Below are 18,046 nucleotides of genomic sequence, written 5' to 3'. Positions count from 1 at the left end.
CTGTGTCTGCCACCTACACCACAGCTCACGGCAACACTGGATCCTTAACCCACTGAGCGAGGACTGGGATCAAACCCGCATCCTCATGAATCCTAGTTGGGTTTGTTAACTGCTGAGCCATGAAAGGAACTCCCCAGCTGGTGATATTGTTATTTCACTTTCAGAGAAAATAAAAACTTGTGAGAGAACACCATGTTGTAATTTAAGTTATGTATGAGTTTATTTTTACATGGCCGTCCTTTCTGACAGTTACATCATGGCCCTTTTCAAAAACCATCTGATTGTCTTTTAAGTGCCAGGCACCAGGCAACACTAGTCCTTGCATTAGAAAGTGGCATGGGAGTTGCTGTTATGGTGCATCAGAAATGAATCTGACTAGCAACCATGAGATTGGGGGTTCAATCCCCAGCCCTGCTCAGTGGGTTAAGGATCTGGCATTGCCGTGGGCTGTGGTGTAGGTTGCACACATGGCTCAGATCCTTCGTTGCTGTGGCTATGGTGTAGGCTGGCAGCTGTAGCTCTGATTTGACCTCTAGCCTGGGAACCTGCATATGCTGCAAATGCAGCCCTAAAAAGCCAAAAAAAGAAAAAACAGAAAACACAATTATTGTCAATTGCCTACATCTTGACTGCTTTTCTTAGCAATGATTCTGGATGAGGGAATCTTTGCATATTTTGGATGCTCTGACCCCAGCTGAATAAATAAGTTTGGTTTTTGCCTTTTATTCCCCTGAATTCTGAATTTCACAAAACTTACTAAAGAATGAAAATAAAGAAAAATTCTCAACATCTTACCAACCTTTTAAATTTCTCCCTGTGATGAGGGAAATTTGGGGGGGCGGGTAACAGAAATTTTCTAAATCTTGTTTATGCAACTATATTCATTAGTCAAAATTCACCAAACTATGTACTTTAAAAAGGATGAACTTTGCTTTTTTTTAGGGCCACATCTGCAGCATATGGAAGTTCCTAGGATAGGGGTCAAATTGGAGCTGTAGCTGCCGGCCTAAGCCACAGCCACAGCAATGTGGAATCTGAGCCACATCTGTGACCTACACCACACACATCTCATTGCAACACTGGATCCACGACCCACTGATCGAGGCTAGGGACCAAACCCGTACTCTCATGGATACTAGTCAGATTTGTTTCCACTGCACCACAATGCCAACTCCTAAAAGGGTGAATTTTGACATTGGAGGTTAAGGATCTGGCATTGTTACTGCAGTGGCTTGGGTTGCTGCTGTGGCACAGGTTCGATCTGCAGCCTGGGAACTTCTGCAAATGTGGCAAATAAATAAATAAATAAATTTTACTATCTATAAAGTGTATCTCAATAAGCCTAACCAAAACCAAAACCATATGCCTATCTCCTCCTTGCAGATACAATTTTATGGTGTTATAACAATTTACGTATCATTTGCTTAGTACTCATTCCCACATAATCATGTAAGTACCCTCCAAGTTGCTACACTGGCCTGAAGCAATGATTGTGAGAAGAGTTATGGCCTCTAATCACTAGATGGAAAGTATGGCCAAACTGGTCAGATTATAACACCTGTTAAGATTAGTGTCCTTGGAGTTCCCTTCATGATGCAGCAGAATCCACCTACTAATCATGAGTTGTGGGTTTGATCCCTGGCCTCGCCCAGTGGGTTAGGGATCTGGTGTTACTGTGAGTTGTGGTGTAGATCACAGATGTGGCTCAGATCTGGCATTGTTATACCTGTGGTGTAGGCTGGCAGCTGTGGCTCTGATTCAACCCCTAGCCTAGGAATCTCTATATGCTGTGGGTGCAGCCCTGAAAAGCAAAAAACAAAAAACAAAAACAAAGATTTGTGTCCTTTAAACTCTTCTTGTTAGTGTTATCAAAGTAGTTAATTATGAAATAAATTTAAAAGTATGACCCCTCACAAATGAATCACAGGGGATGTGGAGTAGTCTGAAAACATGTTGAGGGCACATATGGGAACTGATCAGCAAAGAATGCTCTTCTAAGGCAGGAGCTACAGCAAGTCACTGTCTGATTTTTCTTCTCTTTCTCTCTGTTCCCCAGTGTGATGTCAACAAGAGCAACCTATGCCTAATTTAGAGATTACTATACTCGGGTACCTGCCCTCAACTGTACAACCCATGTCACTTTTTGTACCTACATATTTGAGTGGGCACCAAAAGTAAACAATGATACAGATGGAAATAGCAAAGAAGCCCAAAGAGAAAAACCACATCCTTTTCAAGTGTATTCTTTTCCCTAATGACTTCCTTGCTCTATAGCTTAGTTATACAAGATCCTCATAATGGACATCATCAAGGCAATTAAAAAAAAAAAAAAAACCCAAGGCTCAGATTCCCCACAATGAACCCTGCCACATGGCCCTCCCTAAATCCTAAAAGTAATCATTGGATACTTTTTCTGATTATTTTCTCTTACAGACTTTGTGTTTTCCCTGCTTCATGAATTATGATGGCTCACCTCACTGTAAGTTAATTTCCCTAAAACCCCAAATAGCCTGCCAACTCTTCCAACTCTAGTAGCCCCAGAAGGCAGGAGGGGACTGATGGTAGGCCCAAACTGGACAACATAAAGAACAAACACTACCATTTCCTACCCAGGAGATAGACGAAAGTCATTAAGAATGGTCCTTAAGTGTGAGAACGTAAATGGATCTGGGAAAATAATAATGACTGATTTGCAGAAGAGCAGAATATCAAGAGTGACATGGCCAGGAACCAGAGGGAAGTCTGCTAGTCTAGGAACTTCGGGGTTGAGAACATAAAGTTTCAGGATATGAGGGGATGATTTCCCAGGAGAAGCAAGATCCTGAAAGAAATGCACTATTTGGACAGGTGAAGAACTGATCATTTCATATGTGGAGCAGCACAAAGACAGGTACAGAGGGAGGAAGCAGCAGTGTATGCGGAGAAGGCAGGGGAGAAGCCCCTGGCATGGCTGGGGCAGAGCTTGCATGTTGGGAAGGCAGAGTGGGGAGGATTAAGGAGGAGCAGTAGGGCTTAACCCGGGTTGGCCCTGTAACTTGGGCGGGTTTCTCCCTACTGTGCAGTTTCTGATGCTGAATGAAACTTGCACTCCATTTGAAGGATTTCCCGCACACCCTACATTCATAAGGTTTCTCCCCAGTGTGAACTCGCTGGTGCTGAAGCAGGGTGATTTTCTGATTGAAGGCCTTCCCACACTCCTGGCATTCATGAGGTCTCTCCCCTGTGTGGATTCTCTGATGTACTGTAAGGCGTGAGCTACAACTGAAAGTTTTCCAACATTCATTACATTTATAGAGTTTTTCCCCAGTGTGGAACCTCTGGTGCTGCAGGAAGGCTGAGCTCCGGTGGAAGGCCTTGCCACACTCTTTACACTCATAAGGTTTCTCCCCAGTGTGGATTCTCTGATGCTGAATAAGGACTGAATTTGAACTGAAGTTTTTCCCACACTCCTTACACTCATAGGGCTTCTCGCCAGTGTGGATTCGTTCATGGATAATACAGTCATAGCTACACCGGAAAGCCTTCCCACACTCCTTACATTTAAAGGGTTTCTCACCAGTGTGGATTCGCTGATGCCTGATAAGTTTTGAGTTGTAGCTGAAGGTTTTCCCACACTCCTTACATGCATAGGGCTTCTCTCCCACATGGAGTTTCTGATGCTGAAGGACGTGGGAGTTTTGACTGAAGGCTTGTCCACACTGCTGGCATGAGTATGGTTTCTCCCCAGTGTGGATTTTCTGATGCCGTGATAGTTTTGAGTTGTAGCTGAAGGCTTTCCCACATTCTTTACATTTGTAAGGCTTCTTGTCCATGTGAATTCTCTGATGCTGGTAAAGGTCTGAATGTTGATTGAAATATCTGCCACACCCACCACATTTATAAAATACCCGTTCTCTGGAGAGGCCCTGCTTTGTAATGAGATGTGTGTGGACACCACAGCTTCCTTCCAGTTGTCTGGCTACCCCCTCTCTTTCAACAGTGGAGGATGTATGATCCTGGACTGGCAAAGCTGTGGGATTGCCATTCTTTGAGTTTGTTTTCTTCCCTTTGTTATACACCTGCAGCTTTTCTAAGCTGTTCTCAAAGTGAGGGGGAACACCCACCAGCAGTGCCTCTGTTATTAGTCTGTGTGACTCTGGTCCTTTATAAATGTTCGGCTCTGCAGTTTGCCCTCCATTCTCAGTCTTGGTTTTACCACCTAGCATGATAAAAAGAAAATGTAACAGTCACTTATTTATGCTATGGGGGAAAGGGATTAAGGAGTATTAGCTTGCCCTGGACATATATATTTTTTGGAGAGAGACAGCTTCCTAATGGGCCTCAGAAGGGAGAGTAAAAATACTGGAGGTGGGGAAGGCAAGTAATGCCATTAGGACAACAATACCAGTGCAGACAGCAGAAGCTGTTAATGGAGATGAAAGGAAGAAGAAAAATAGGAATGGGGTGGAGAAAGTGCTGGAAAGGGGAGTGATGAAAAAAGCAGAGGGAGCTGAGGTTGGCTCCAGATATATAAACTGGAGCCATGAGAGCTGCATAAGCAGCTCTCACACCACACGGTATCCAGAGACCTAGATGGTGCTGTCTGTAACAGTATATCCCAAGGCCCAATCAGAGCAAGAAACCTACCCAAATGCTTTAGAATATTCTATAATCTTTAAAAAGATGTTCTCTATCACACGTCTGACTGGGGGAAAAACAGTTTGTAACACTGCCTGTTGTGAGGGGTTCATAACAGGATCACAATTTCAAAACCCAAGTACTGTAGTCTGGGAAAGAGACTTAACTTTGAAAGGAAAAAAAGACACAGCTGGTCAAAACCCTTCTAGAACTGGAGATGGCAACTGGTGGGGACGGAGGACTTGCATTCTCACTGGTAGCACTACACACAGAAACCATTTTTGCCTTTTCAAACACCAAAGATCTGACAAATGACATTTCTAGTTTTTTGTTTTTGCTTTTTTTTAAAGTTAATCCTTTCGGGAAATGAGTTTATTTTATTATTATTATTTAAAAAAATCTTTTTAGGGCTGCATCCATGGCATATGGAGGTTCCCAGGCTAGGGATCAAATTGGAGCTGTAGCCACTGCCCTACACTACAGCCACAACAGTGCAGGGTCTAAGCTGTGTCTGCAACCTACACCACAGCTCACAGTAACGCTGGATCCTTAACCCACTGAGTGAGGCCAGGGATTGAACCTGTGTCCTCATGGATACTAGTCAGATTCATTTCTGCTGAGCCACAATGGCAACTCCTTAGGGTTTTGACAGACAGATAAATTTACCTACTTATTTATTTATGTATTTATTTCCAAGCCCTTGGTGTGCAGAAATTCATGGGCCATGGCTCAAACCCATGCCATAGCAGCAACCTGAGCTGCAGCAGCACCAGATCCTTAACCAGCTGTACCACCATGGAATTCCTTCCTGAGTTCTTTTGATCATGACTCATCATTTAGATCCCAACCCAGTATACACATGCTTGCACATCTGCATGCACATAAAACTGAAAAGGAAACAAAAGTTTTACAAAACAATACCCTTAATTAATAAGAGTAATGAGTATATGATGGATTTTATACTATTTTGGTCTATTTTATTTAAGTCTAGCACTGTCTAATTTTTTTTTTCTTTATAGACTGCATGTATGGCATAATGGAAGTTCCAAGCTAGGGGTTGAATTACCAGCCACGGCCACAATGCTGGATCCTTAACCCACTGAGCAAGGCCTCATGGATGCTAGCTGGGTTTGTTACCACTGAGCCACAATGGGAACTCCTAGCAATCTAAGCATAAATACTGAGCATAACTTACTGAGGAGTTGCAATCCAGGGTTTAAAAAATATTGTTCAAGATGCTCAAGAACAGTGGTCCTCAAAGTGTGATCCCCAGACCATCACTTTCTTGGAACTTGTTTGAAATTAAAATTATCAGGCTCTACCCTAGTCCTACAGAATTAGAATCTCTGGAGGTGGTGTCCAGCAGTGTGTGTTTTAAGTCCTGCTAGTGATTCTGATGCACGCTAGGGTTTGAAATCCATTGATCTAGAAACCAAGAGTCAGTTGAGGCTGTTATTAAAAATTGTTTAAGGCAGAGTTCCCATTGGAGCTTAGTGAGTTATGAAGCAGATTAGTTTCCATGAGGATGTGGGTTTGATCCCAGGCCTCGCTCAGTGGATTAAGGATCCAGCATTGCTGTGAGCTGTGGTATAGGTTTCAGATGCAGCTCAGAGCTAGCACTGCTGTGGCTGTGGCTGTGGCTGTGGCTGTGGCCAGCAGCTGCAGCTCTGATTTGGCCCCTAGCCTGGGAACTTTCATATGCCACAGGTTCCGCCCTAAAGAGCAATAAATAAAATAAATAAATAAATATATAAAATTGTTTAGGAGTTCCCATCATGGCACAGTGGAAATGAATCTGACTAGGAACAATGATGTTGCGGTTCCTGGCCTCACTCAGTGGGTTAAGGATCCGGCGTTGCCGTGAGCTGTGGTGTAGGTCGAGGTCTCGGCTTGGATCTGGCATTGCTGTGGCTCTGTCATAGGCTGGCAGCTGTAGCTCTGATTAGACCCCTAGCCTGGGAACCTTCATATGCCTCAGGTGCAGCCCTAAAAAGACAAAAGATGAAAAAAATAAAACTGTTTAAAGCTGCACTATCTGATAAGGTGGCAACTCGCCATATGTGACTATTTAAATTTATTAAAACAGAACAAAATTTAAAATTCAACTCCTCAGGTTGCACTAGCCACATTTCAAGTGTTCATGTGGCTAATGGCTACCATATTGGACTGTGCAGATATGTAACATTTCCATCACTGGGGAAAATGCTACTGGGCAATGTTGGTTTAAAGCCATTGACAAGCTAAATAAACAATTGTGCAGTTGTAGCAAAGGAAGACACTGACAACCTCAGGTGGGCTCCTGCAAAAAGTTTTTTGTCAAGGTGACCTGAAGTCCTGGGGTCAATCTAAAGGCACTAATGAAGACAGAGTAGGGGTGAATTAGAAAGGAGCATTTAGTTTACAGGGTTTCTAAATAGCACTAGAGACTGAGAGGGACAATTGAATTACAAATGCTATACACCAAATCTCTGGATGGTTCTTTACATTTACCCAATTCAATATCTTTCAAAAAAGGAAACCACTCATTCCCAATAAGGAGGCTTTCCATGAATCAATCAATGTGATACTTCACATTAATAGAATGAATCATAAGATGACCTCAATAGACACAGAAAAGTTTTTCACAAAATTCAACATCTATTCATGATAAAAACTCTTAACAAATTAGACATAGGAGCAATATATCTCAACACAATCAATGCCATAAATGACAAGCACATAGGAAGCATCACACTCAGGGGTAAAAGGTTGAAAGATTCTCCTCTAAGTTGAGGAACAAAACAAGGGTACCCACTCTCACCACTCCTATTCAAACAGTGCTGGCAGTCCTAGCTAGAGCAATCAGGCAAGAAAATAAAAGGTATCAGAAATGGAAAAGAAGAAATAAAGTTGTCTATTTGCAGATAACATGATTTTTTGTTTTGCTTTTTAGGGCTGCATCCATGGCATATGGAGGTTCTCAGGCCAGGGGTCGAATTGGAGCTACAGCTGCCAGCCTATGCCACAGCCATAGCAATGCAGGATCCAAGCCGAGCCTGTGACCCACACCACAGCTCACAGCAACGCCGGATCCTTAACCCACTGAGAGAGGCCAGGGATCGAACCTGCAAACTCATGGTTACTAGCGGATTCATTTCTGCTGTGCCACAATGGGAACTCCAATAACATCATTTTATACAGAGAAAATCCTAAATATTTAACAAAAAACCTTGTTAAATCCAATCAATGAATTCAGTAAAGTTATAAGATATAAAATTAACATACAAAAATCTATATAATTTTGAGTTGCTGCTGTGGCTCAGTGGGTTATGAATCTGACTGCAGTGGCTTGGGGTGATGTGGAAACATGGGTTTGATCCCTGGCCCAGTACAGTGGATTAAAGGATCTGGCATTGCTCACAGCTGTGGCCCAGATTCAATCCCTGGCCAGGGAACGCCTATATGCCACGCGTGCAGCCATTAAAAAAAAAAAAGAAAAGAAAAATAAAACTATATAATTTCCACAAACAATGAATTCTCTGAGAAAGAGATAAATTGATCCCATTTACAACAGCATCAAAAACAACAGAATTTTGGAAGTTCCCGTTGTGTCGCAACGGAAATGAATCTGACTAGTAATCATGAGGACACGGGTTCGATCCCTGGCCTTGCTCAGTGGGTTAAGGATCTGGCGTTGGCATGAGCTGTGTTGTATGTGGCAGAGTTGGCTTGGATCCTGCGTTGCTGTGGCTGTGCTGTAGGCCAGCAGCTGTAGCTCCAAATTTTACCCCTAGCATGGGAATTTCCATGTATCATGACTACAGACCTAAAAAACAACTAAACTAAATTAAACTAAAATTAAACTAAACTAAACTAAACTAAACTAAAATACTGGTGTTCCCATGTGGCTCGGCAGGTTAAGTATCTGGCTGGCATTGTCACTGTAGTGGCTTTGGTCACTGCTGTGGGTTTAATTCCTGGCCTGGACTTCTGCATGCTACAGGTGCAGCCAAAACAAAAACAAAAACAAAAAAACCCAAAACAATAAAATACTTAGGAATAAATCTAACCAAGGAGGTTAAAGATCTCTCTCTACTCTAAAAATTACAAGACATGAAGTTCCCACTGTGGAGCAATGGGATCAGCAGCGTCTCTGAAGTGCCAGGATATAGGTTTGGTCCCTTGCCCAGTGGGTTAAAGGATTTGGCACTGACACAGCTGTGGCATAGGTCGCAACTGCAGTTCTGATCTGATCCTTGGCCTGGGAATTCCATATGGCACAGGGAGGCTAAAAAGAAAAAAAAATTGTCAATACTACCAAAAGCCATCTATAGATTCAATGCAATCCCTATCAAGATGACAGTGGTATTCTTTACAGAAGTAGAAAAAACACTCCCCCATATTAACAGGCTTTCTTTCAAAAAACTAATTTAAAACTGAGTGTTTAGGAATTCATAAAAATTCCATTCTCCTGTACAATTACACAAACATACAAAATGTTCTTACAGAAAGAAGTTCTTACTATATTCTATTTATATTCTTAACTTACCAACAGAAGCCTATTTTCACTACAAAGGGTTTGAAATCATTTACCTTTCAAAGAAGAATGACAGAGAAAGAAATGCCTGGACTAGTCTTTTCCACTTTGGAGCTGAAAGTCTAGCAAGGGACACTTTTCTAGGTAAGAGAAACCATTTTCATTGCCATAACAGCCAGATGACAGAAGAAGAATCTTTTTCATATTAAACCACTAAAAGACCAGAGGATGCCAAGCTGGAGAGGAAGATGGTAGGTTCTCCTGCTTACCTGTGCAGACACCTCTCAGGGCCTCTTCCCCGACGGGTGTCCAGGGATCTAGGCCCCATGGTGCCTCCCCTCGCTCCAGCTGGAATATCAGATCTGGTTTGGAGAATGGAAATGCTGCTGAAGAAGAAAAGGAACAGGAAGCTGAGGAGAGTCTCCCCCGACCCTTCTCAGTCCACCTTCTGCTTTGCCAGGTGGGAGAAGTGAGGCCAGTGTGGAGATGGCGGGTCTACGGAGGGCTCAGGTTGTTTTGCTCAGGAGGAAGATTATTGTGGCCCTGAGAGCACAGAAAACTCCCACTGTCATACAGGGGGTTCTAGGAGACTCTCACACAGAGGAGACAGGGCTCATCTCCTCCACAGAATTGAAAGAGTGAAGGAAGGCAGGTGGAGACTTCTCAGTTCTCAGTGCTCAGAGTGCAGCCCCTCCCAGAAGAGTTCCCACCAGGAAAGGGGGAAGTCTCATTTAAAACCAAAGTGAACCCAGGAGTTCCTGTTGTGGCTCAGCAGAAATGACTCTGACTAGCATCCATGAGGACTCAGGTTGGATCCCTGGCCTTGCTCAGTGGGTTAAGGATCCAGTGTTGTCCTGAACTGTGGTATAGGTTGAAGACGCGGCTTGGATCATGAGTTGCTGTGGCTGTGGTGTAAACCATTGGCAACAGCTCTGATTTGACCCCTAGCTTGGGAAGCTCCATATGCCACAGGTGTAGCCCTAAAAAAAATAAAACCAAAGTGAACCTAGAACTTTCTCCGTCAGCTACTCCTGCAACTGAGGATCCAGGAGTTTGGCTCCTGGAGCATCAATCCTGGTAGTATAAGAGACCCCAGATCCACTAAGGAGGAAGCCAGAAGCCCCCGAGGGCAGAAGCTGAGTTTCAGGAAAGAAGGACTTACCCAAGGAAGTTAGGTTTACATAATTCTCCAGCATCACCTCCCTGTACAGGGCCCTCTGTGCAGGGGCCAGGCCGGCCCACTGGTTCTGGGTGAAGTACACAGCCACATCCTCAAAGGTCACTGGCTCCTGAAACAAGAGGTTCCTGGTTCAATCCTTGACAATGGAAGAGTCCATGGCTTTGAGCCCCAGGGAGGGTGTGACTGGGCACCCCAGTCAGGGACAGCCCTCAGCCAGAATCCCCATTTTTAATGTGCTCACCTCTGGGGCCTTAATACTGTTGTCCCAGGCACACATGCTACACCTGCTCTTGGTCTGCTTGATCACAGCAACCCCATGTCTGGTTCTGCGAGCCGGGTCCATCTTTCTGACATGTTTTTTAAAATGATCACAGCAGGTATCTTTCATCCTGCCTCCCCTCATCCTGAAGCCCCCATCAGGATGGTCCACTTAGCTCCCCTATGGTCTGCCCCTTCCATGTCTTTTACTACGAACAGAGGGGCGATTCCACGGGCAGTGTTCCTTTCATTCTGGATAGTTTCCCCTTTTCCCCACATCTCGCCTTATCAGGAAGGTGGTTGTCCCCTGAAGACAACGCACAGTGTCATCTTCTTACCTACCACACCTCACTCCAGGGACAGGATGGCAATCTCCTCCTCTGGGATCCCTGGGCATCATGTAAAAATCTGACTGTTCTAATGGAATGAAGCTGCTATCTTGAGCATGGACCCTGCCCCCTGATCATCTAAGTTCTGTTCAACTTGCCAACACTGCCCTTTATTTATTTTGGCCGCACCTGTGGCATATGGAAATTCCTGGGCCAGGGATCGAATCCCATTGGGAACTCCCTACACTGACTTCTTCAGCAGGTGTGTCTCTTCCTGCCTCCCACTGGGGCCGTTTCTACCTTCTCAAAGTTCTTTAGGCTGTTGTGCCTTTTCCTGTACTAGTTACTCTTAAATCAATTCACTCAATCATTAGAACACATCTGTGAAGTAAGAATTATTATTCCCATATCTAGATGATGAGAATCAGTGATATTAAACACTTTTTTTTTTTGGTCTTTTCTAGGGCCACACCTGCAAGATATGGAGGTTCCCAGGCTAGGGGTCTAATCCGAGCTGTAGCTGCTGGCCTACACCAGGGCCACAGCAACACCAGATCCGAGCTGCCTCTGCAATCTATACCACAGCTCATGGTAACACCGGATCCTTAACCCACTGAGCAAGGCCAGGGATCAAACCTGCAACCTCATGGTTCCTAGTTAGATTCATTAACCACTGAGCTACGACAGGACCTCCAAGCACTTTTAGATAGACAAACTAGAGACTCCTCTTTATCTGCGTATTTATGACAAAGTTGTATAAGGAGTAAAAATTTCAAAATGAACTGACCACTTATATAAATTAGTCTCATTATAATGTCTCTCCCTGACTCACTGTCCCGTCCCAGCCTGTCATGTCAACAACATTGTCTTTGTGCTTAGTCCCTTATGGGTGGAAGAAATAACCAGAGGTACCAGAGGACTATAGCTATCATTGCAAAGACTGGTTCAGACAAGAATCATTGATGGATGACAACCTAGGAGGAAACTTTTATGAGGAGCAGGGTGTCTACATGATTTTAAATGTCTCCCCACCGACCTCGTATCTGCAAGGGGAAAATAATAATTATACAGTGAAGAAATCGGATAACACCTTGATCAGGAAATTTAAATGTGGCTAGTGGGTCTGAGGAACTGGATTTCTAATTTTTTTTTTTTTTTGGCTGCACCTGGGGCATGCAGAAGTTCCTGGGCCAGGGATTGAACCTGAGCCACACCAGTGACAATGCTGAATCCTTAAGGGCTAGGCTGCTAAGGAACTCCTGGATTTCTAATTTTAATTTAAATAGGTACTTGTGGAGTTCCCCTCGTGGCTCAGTGGAAATGAATCCGACTAGGAACTATGAGGTTTCGGGTTCGATCCCTGGCCTCTCTCAGTGGGCTAAGGATCCGGCGTTGCCATGAGCTGTGGTGTAGGTCACAGACACGGCTCGGATCTGGCATTGCTGTGGCTGTGGCATAGGCTGGCAGCAGCAGCTCCAAGTAGACCCCTAGCCTGGGAACCTCCATATGCCGTGGGTGTGGCTCTAAAAAGACAAAGACAAAAAACAAAAACAAAAAAACCAAACAGGCCCTTGTAACCTATTATAGTGGCTCCATCACTGAACAGTGGAGAACAGACACTTTGATGACTCCAAATGTTAATATTCTACGTTTACTTCCTTCCGAATCAACTAAAGAGAGTCTGGTCCTGACCATTTTCCCTCATATTATGGCTACCACCCTCCACAACTAATTGTCAGTATGTCCTTTGTTCTTTATTCTTTTTGAAATTCAGCTACTAAACATCCTGCTCCATCTCTGATCACTTTGCTCTGGTCCATTGCTAGCAATTCCTCCTCTATTATTAAATCAACAGGGCTATTGGGAGTTCCCTGGTGGTCTAGAGGTTAGAATTTGGCACTTTCACTTCAGCGGCCTGGGGTTCAATTCCTGGTCTGAGAACTGAGATTCCACACCAGGCTGTTACAAGCCATGGCCAAAAAATAAATAAATAAAATAAAAATCAACACTGCTATTGTTTTCTCTACATGGGAAGGAGGCTACAGAGGTAGGCAGCACTGCATAACAGTAAACAGTACAGATTTTAGGGCTGTAGTTCTCAATAGGGGGCAATTCTACGCATCAGGGGATATGTGGCAATGTCTAGAGATGGTTTTAGCTGACATGACTGTTGGGTGGTGGTGATGCTGGAGGCCAGGGATGGATGTTGCTTAGCATCCTACAATATGTAGGACAGTCCCCCACAACAAAGCACTATTGGGCTCAAAATGTCAACAGTGCTGAGACTGACAAACCCTGCTGTAGAGTCAGACTCCCTCGGTTCAAACTCCATCCCTATAACCATTTGTTATGAACTTAGATAAGACACTTAACTTTTTTCAGTTTCTGTATCTAGAAAAACTAGGATAACAGTAGTACCTAGCACATGGGATGCTTGTAAAGACAGAGCTAATGACTATGTATAAAGCAAACATCACTTGGTACATGATGTTATATACAACCACAGATGAAATTGGGGGAACTTCCTAGAAGATTCCAAATAACAAATGTTTCTCATAGAGATTGTAGCAAAGACTGACAGTTAAATCTATCTATCCATCTCACTTCTGGGAAGGTTCCTAAAAGAGAGCAAACTCAGCTAAGAGATTTGCCCTTTTTTTAGCACCTTATCTTCTAGCTGGAATACACTTGACAGCTGGAGATCTAGCAGCCACTTGGACTATGAAGTAACCTTGAATGAGCACGAGAGCCAGGGCTAGCATGGTGGAGAAGAAAAATAGAAAAAGTCAGGGTGTTACAACAATGGAGCTGCCACAACAGTCCTGGACTGCCTCTTTCAGATTTCTTTTCCATGAGAGAGAATTTTCTATCTTGTTTAAGCTATTGTCACTTGGGGTTTTCTTAGTGGAATATAATCCCAAGTGACTACTACACTCTGGGCAAAGCATGTGGAGAGAACAGATGCCTCCACAGAGGTCGAAACATTTCCTGACATGGAACAATATCGCCTTATGTGCTAAAAGAGAAATGGGTGGTCCAGGAGTTCCTGCTGTGGCTCAGCAGGTTAAAAACCCAACATAGTGTATGTGAGGATCACGCACAATTCCTGGCTTCTCTCAGGGAGTTAAGGATCTGGTATTGCTGCAAGCTGCAGTGTAGGTGGCAGATGTGGCTTGGATCGGTATTACTATGGCTGTGGGTTAGACTGGCAGCTGCAGCTCTGATTTGACCGCTAGCTTAAGGAACTTCCATGTGGGACAGGTGCAGCTGTTAAAAAAAAAAAAAAAGGAAGCAGATGGTTCAATGTCCAGAAAAAGGAACCAAATACACACTGCTCTTAAGTTTCTGGGGTGGAGCTTTCACACTATATTATATATCCATTACATGATACACCCAGCTTTCACATTCCATGCTCTAGGACTCTGAAGAAAAATTCAATGACGGAGTTCCCATTGTGGCTCAGTGGTTAACGAATCCGACTAGGAACCATGAGGTTGCGGTTTTGATCCCTGGCCTTGCTCAGTGGGTTAAGGATCCGGAACTGTGGTGTAGGTTGCAGACGCGGCTTGGATCCCATGTTGCTGTGGCTCTGGCGTAGGCCAGTGGCTACAGCTCTGATTGGACCCCTAGCCTGGGAACCTCCATATGCCACGGGGGCGGTCCAAGAAATGGTAAAAAGGCCAAAAAAAAAAAAAAAAATTCAATGAAATCATCCTCTACTACTAAGAAAACTCTAGTGAGAAAACTTCTTCCAATGTTGCATAAATTTGTGCCAACGAAAGATACAGCCTCTTACCTGGGGTAAGCTGTAGTCTTTGCAATAGGCTAGAGATACTGGCTTCAGCTCCAAATTCAGCACTCCTCCAAGATTTCACCTCCCTCATCAGTACATTTCCTTCAATGCTCCCAGTTTGGCCTGCATGTACCCAGAGTCCATGGTCTGAAGGGCAAACTTCTGTCTGTAGAAGTGCCTACTTTAGCTCAGGAGATGGGCTTCTTTTGTGTATTATCAGGAAGAACAGCACTCCCCAAATTTTAACTTGCCCATTAATTTTCCAGATAATGTATAAATGTAGTTTCTGATTCAGGAGATCTGAGATTCCGCCTTTCTAATGAGCCCCCTGGTAAGGCCAATGCTGCTCATCTGTACACCATACTTGCAGTCTGGATGGATGGAGAGTCTCCCTTTCTAGGAGAATTTCTTGGCTGGTGCTTCTCTCTTTCCCAACCTGATCCTTCCATGTTTATCCTACACTCCCTCATCAATTCCCCTAACATACTCCTTTGCCATACTTTTTGATGGATGCAAAGCTAAGCACAGGACTGGCCAAGTGGGGCTGCTGGTCCTGTAACGCCCTTTCAGATCTGTTCTGAATATGGAAAACTGGAAGAAAGCTCAGCTCACCTGGGACCACACTGTCTGGTGCATGGCTGATGACCCCTGGCTTCTTGTACAGCCCTCTCTGTTTGGAAAAGCAAGAACCTGCAGAGCTAAGAAGAGAAAATCAGAATGAGACCGACCCTATCTTATTTCCCACACTTGCTACCTCATCCTTCCTCAGTCTCCTCGCCACTATCATTGGAAACATAGTCTTAGGATACTTGATGTTCTCACTGCACCCTCGCTAGTGATTCAAGGTGCACTGCAACTGCTCCCTCTGTACACTCCACAAATTTGCCTAGTGATTATGGAAATTCCTAGAATCTCTGAAACAAGAGTCAAGCGTTGCAGTGTATTCATGATTTTCAAAAAAATCCTTGGCCCACTATTAATGCTTCTAGTGATCATGGCAAAGACCCCAAACAAGCTTCTGTAGAGAAAGTAAGTTAACAGAGATCCCTGGACCAACCACGCGCTGTCGGTCAAAACGGAAGCGGTGTTCTGGAGGAAAAGACCTGAATGTCCCTCTTGGCCAAGCAGACCAGAGACCTCATCCGGATCTGAACACTCCACCCCGGGAAGCAGGCGAACGTCACCGGCTACCACCCTGAGTACCACGAGTCAGATGTCAGGCCGGCTCTTCGGGGCTGGAAAACCCATCTCGCCCCTCCGCTGGGCACAGGCTCGCAGCGCCCCAAGGGCTCCTCTGCGGTGTGGGTGAGGTCCCGACGCCCGAGTCCCAGGATGGGAAAGCCGTGGGGCCACCCGGGAACGAGGTCGCGTAACCCAGGGTGCTCACCCTGAGACTCGCAGCCGCGCGGACTGCAGCGCAGGCGGAAGCGCTCCCGGCAGGAGCTCCTGGCGCCTCTCTAGGAAGTTGGGAGGCTGGCCCTTCTCCATGGTTCCCCCAAGCCAGACCCGCGACCACCGTTCTTGCCTGGGCTCTTCTCTATGGCTGTTCACCTCAAGTAGACCCTCACTTTCTGAAGGACAGAGATTCCGCATTATAATTGGTGTGAAGTTTTGAATTCTGGCGTTAAAGCTTACTAGCAGCAATTTAACCTAATGAATGTATAGCCCCAGTCTCCTGCTTAGTAGCTGATTGACTGTTCTCTGACCTAAAATCTCAAGTCTAGGTTCAAATTCTGGCCCCACCATTTATTCACCACAGGGACTTGCGTGAAATACTAAACTTTCTCAGTTGAGAATGAAAATAGTTTCAAACTCAAATTCAGTGGACTGAGTCAGTCAATTAACACAAAGCACTTAAAACTTCTGGTTGTAAACTACCACACAGACACAAGGCGTAATACAGTGATACAACAAATTTGGTCTTCACCGCCAGTTCCCGACAATAGAAGCTCATTAACATCTTTGGAGTCTCTGGAACATTAAGACTATCTCTGTGTAAGCTGAGGTGAAGGGAAGCTGGGGGCTCCTAGACAGCTTCAGGATGGGGGGCCCTGGTCACCAGAGCAATCAAGCACATAACGGGGACCTCCCACGTTTGAACTCTCACCCTCCACCCTACCACTGCTTGGAGCAGAGAGAAGCTGGAGATTGAGCTAATCTCAGTGCCAATGATTTGGTCAGCTACAACAAAAACTCTAAGAGGTAGGGGGTTCAGAGAGCTTCCAGGATGAATACATGGACGTGCTGGCAGAGTAGCAAGCTTAGGCAGATGGAAGCTCCATGTTGCTCCCATTTTACCTTGACCCATGCATCTCTTCCATTTGACCCTTCCTGAGTTTTAGCTAACCACTAACAAAGCTTTTCCAAGTTCTGCAATGAACTTTAGTTCTAAAGAATTACTAAATCTGAGGAAGTCATGGGAACACCAATTTATGGCTGCAGAGAGAAGTATTAAACCTGCAACTTGCAGTTGCCATCTCAAGTGTGGGCAAACCCTATTATCTGTAGGGTCTGATGCTTGCCTGGGTCACAACTGAAAACAGGACAGTTCAGTGCCTGTAGTACTAACTTGGTGTAGCAAAAACAAAACCCCAAACCCATGTGTTTGCTGTTAGCTATGCTGAGTAGAAAACTCATTAGGGCAATGTAAACTTTCAGACAAGTAAGCATTCAGAAAGTTTATTACCCATGAGTGCTAACTGGAAGAAATACTAGAGAATAAACCTTAGGTTATCACTCCATTTACAAACACTGTGGCTTCTTGCACCCCACCCCAACACAGACCTTACTATCTACTTGCCCCCATTTTCTCTGGCCAGTTCTCTACATTGCTGAGGCTGCCCTTATACCATCTTTCTTCTGGGTGGTAGCTGAATATCCCACTTTAGACACGGACAGGTTATGGCCAAATTACCTATTATTTCCTCCAACACAGAAGTTACTACACAATTTCACTTGCCTATTCACACTACCAAGCAAAAATGAGCTTAGTCTTCATTGCCCCAGTAAGGTTCAGAAGGCAGCTTCTGATTAGAAATGACAGGGAACTGAAAATTTTAAGAAACCAATGTATCATAACATACTTTTTTTCCTACGGTATATCCTTAAGATGCTGGGATTTCACTTATTTATAGAAAATACATTTGTACAAGGAAAGCAAAAGTCACTAGGTGTCCTAATTACCGTGATTTCCCATGAGAACTTTACTTATGACTGTGATTACTGGATACTAATTCAAATCTGAGCAGAGTAGGACTAAGGAACTGATTTTCCAATGATGACATTAATAATCCCATTAGTCTACCTCATAACCCTGGACCCACCCAACAACAGACTTTAATCCATAGATTAAG

At 44.4% G+C, this 18,046-nt stretch overlaps 1 protein-coding gene across 1 annotated transcript; it reads right to left on the bottom strand.

Moving 5' to 3' along the window:
• Window positions 1–1,793: 1,793 nt before the first annotated feature.
• Window positions 1,794–16,580, bottom strand: ZNF619 (zinc finger protein 619). Its single transcript, XM_047770522.1, is given in 6 exon segments — window positions 1,794–2,873; window positions 2,875–4,198; window positions 9,403–9,519; window positions 10,296–10,422; window positions 15,306–15,391; window positions 15,897–16,580. Coding segments are annotated over 5 exon segments (1,860 nt in total). The 5' UTR covers window positions 15,330–15,391; window positions 15,897–16,580; the 3' UTR covers window positions 1,794–2,605.
• Window positions 16,581–18,046: the final 1,466 nt, after the last annotated feature.

The sequence above is a fragment of the Phacochoerus africanus genome, chromosome 1 (genome assembly GCF_016906955.1).
Source record: "Phacochoerus africanus isolate WHEZ1 chromosome 1, ROS_Pafr_v1, whole genome shotgun sequence".
Lineage (NCBI taxonomy): Eukaryota > Metazoa > Chordata > Mammalia > Artiodactyla > Suidae > Phacochoerus > Phacochoerus africanus.
Note: the sequence above shows the minus strand (reverse complement) of the source record. Positions and strands in the feature narration are given on the sequence as shown.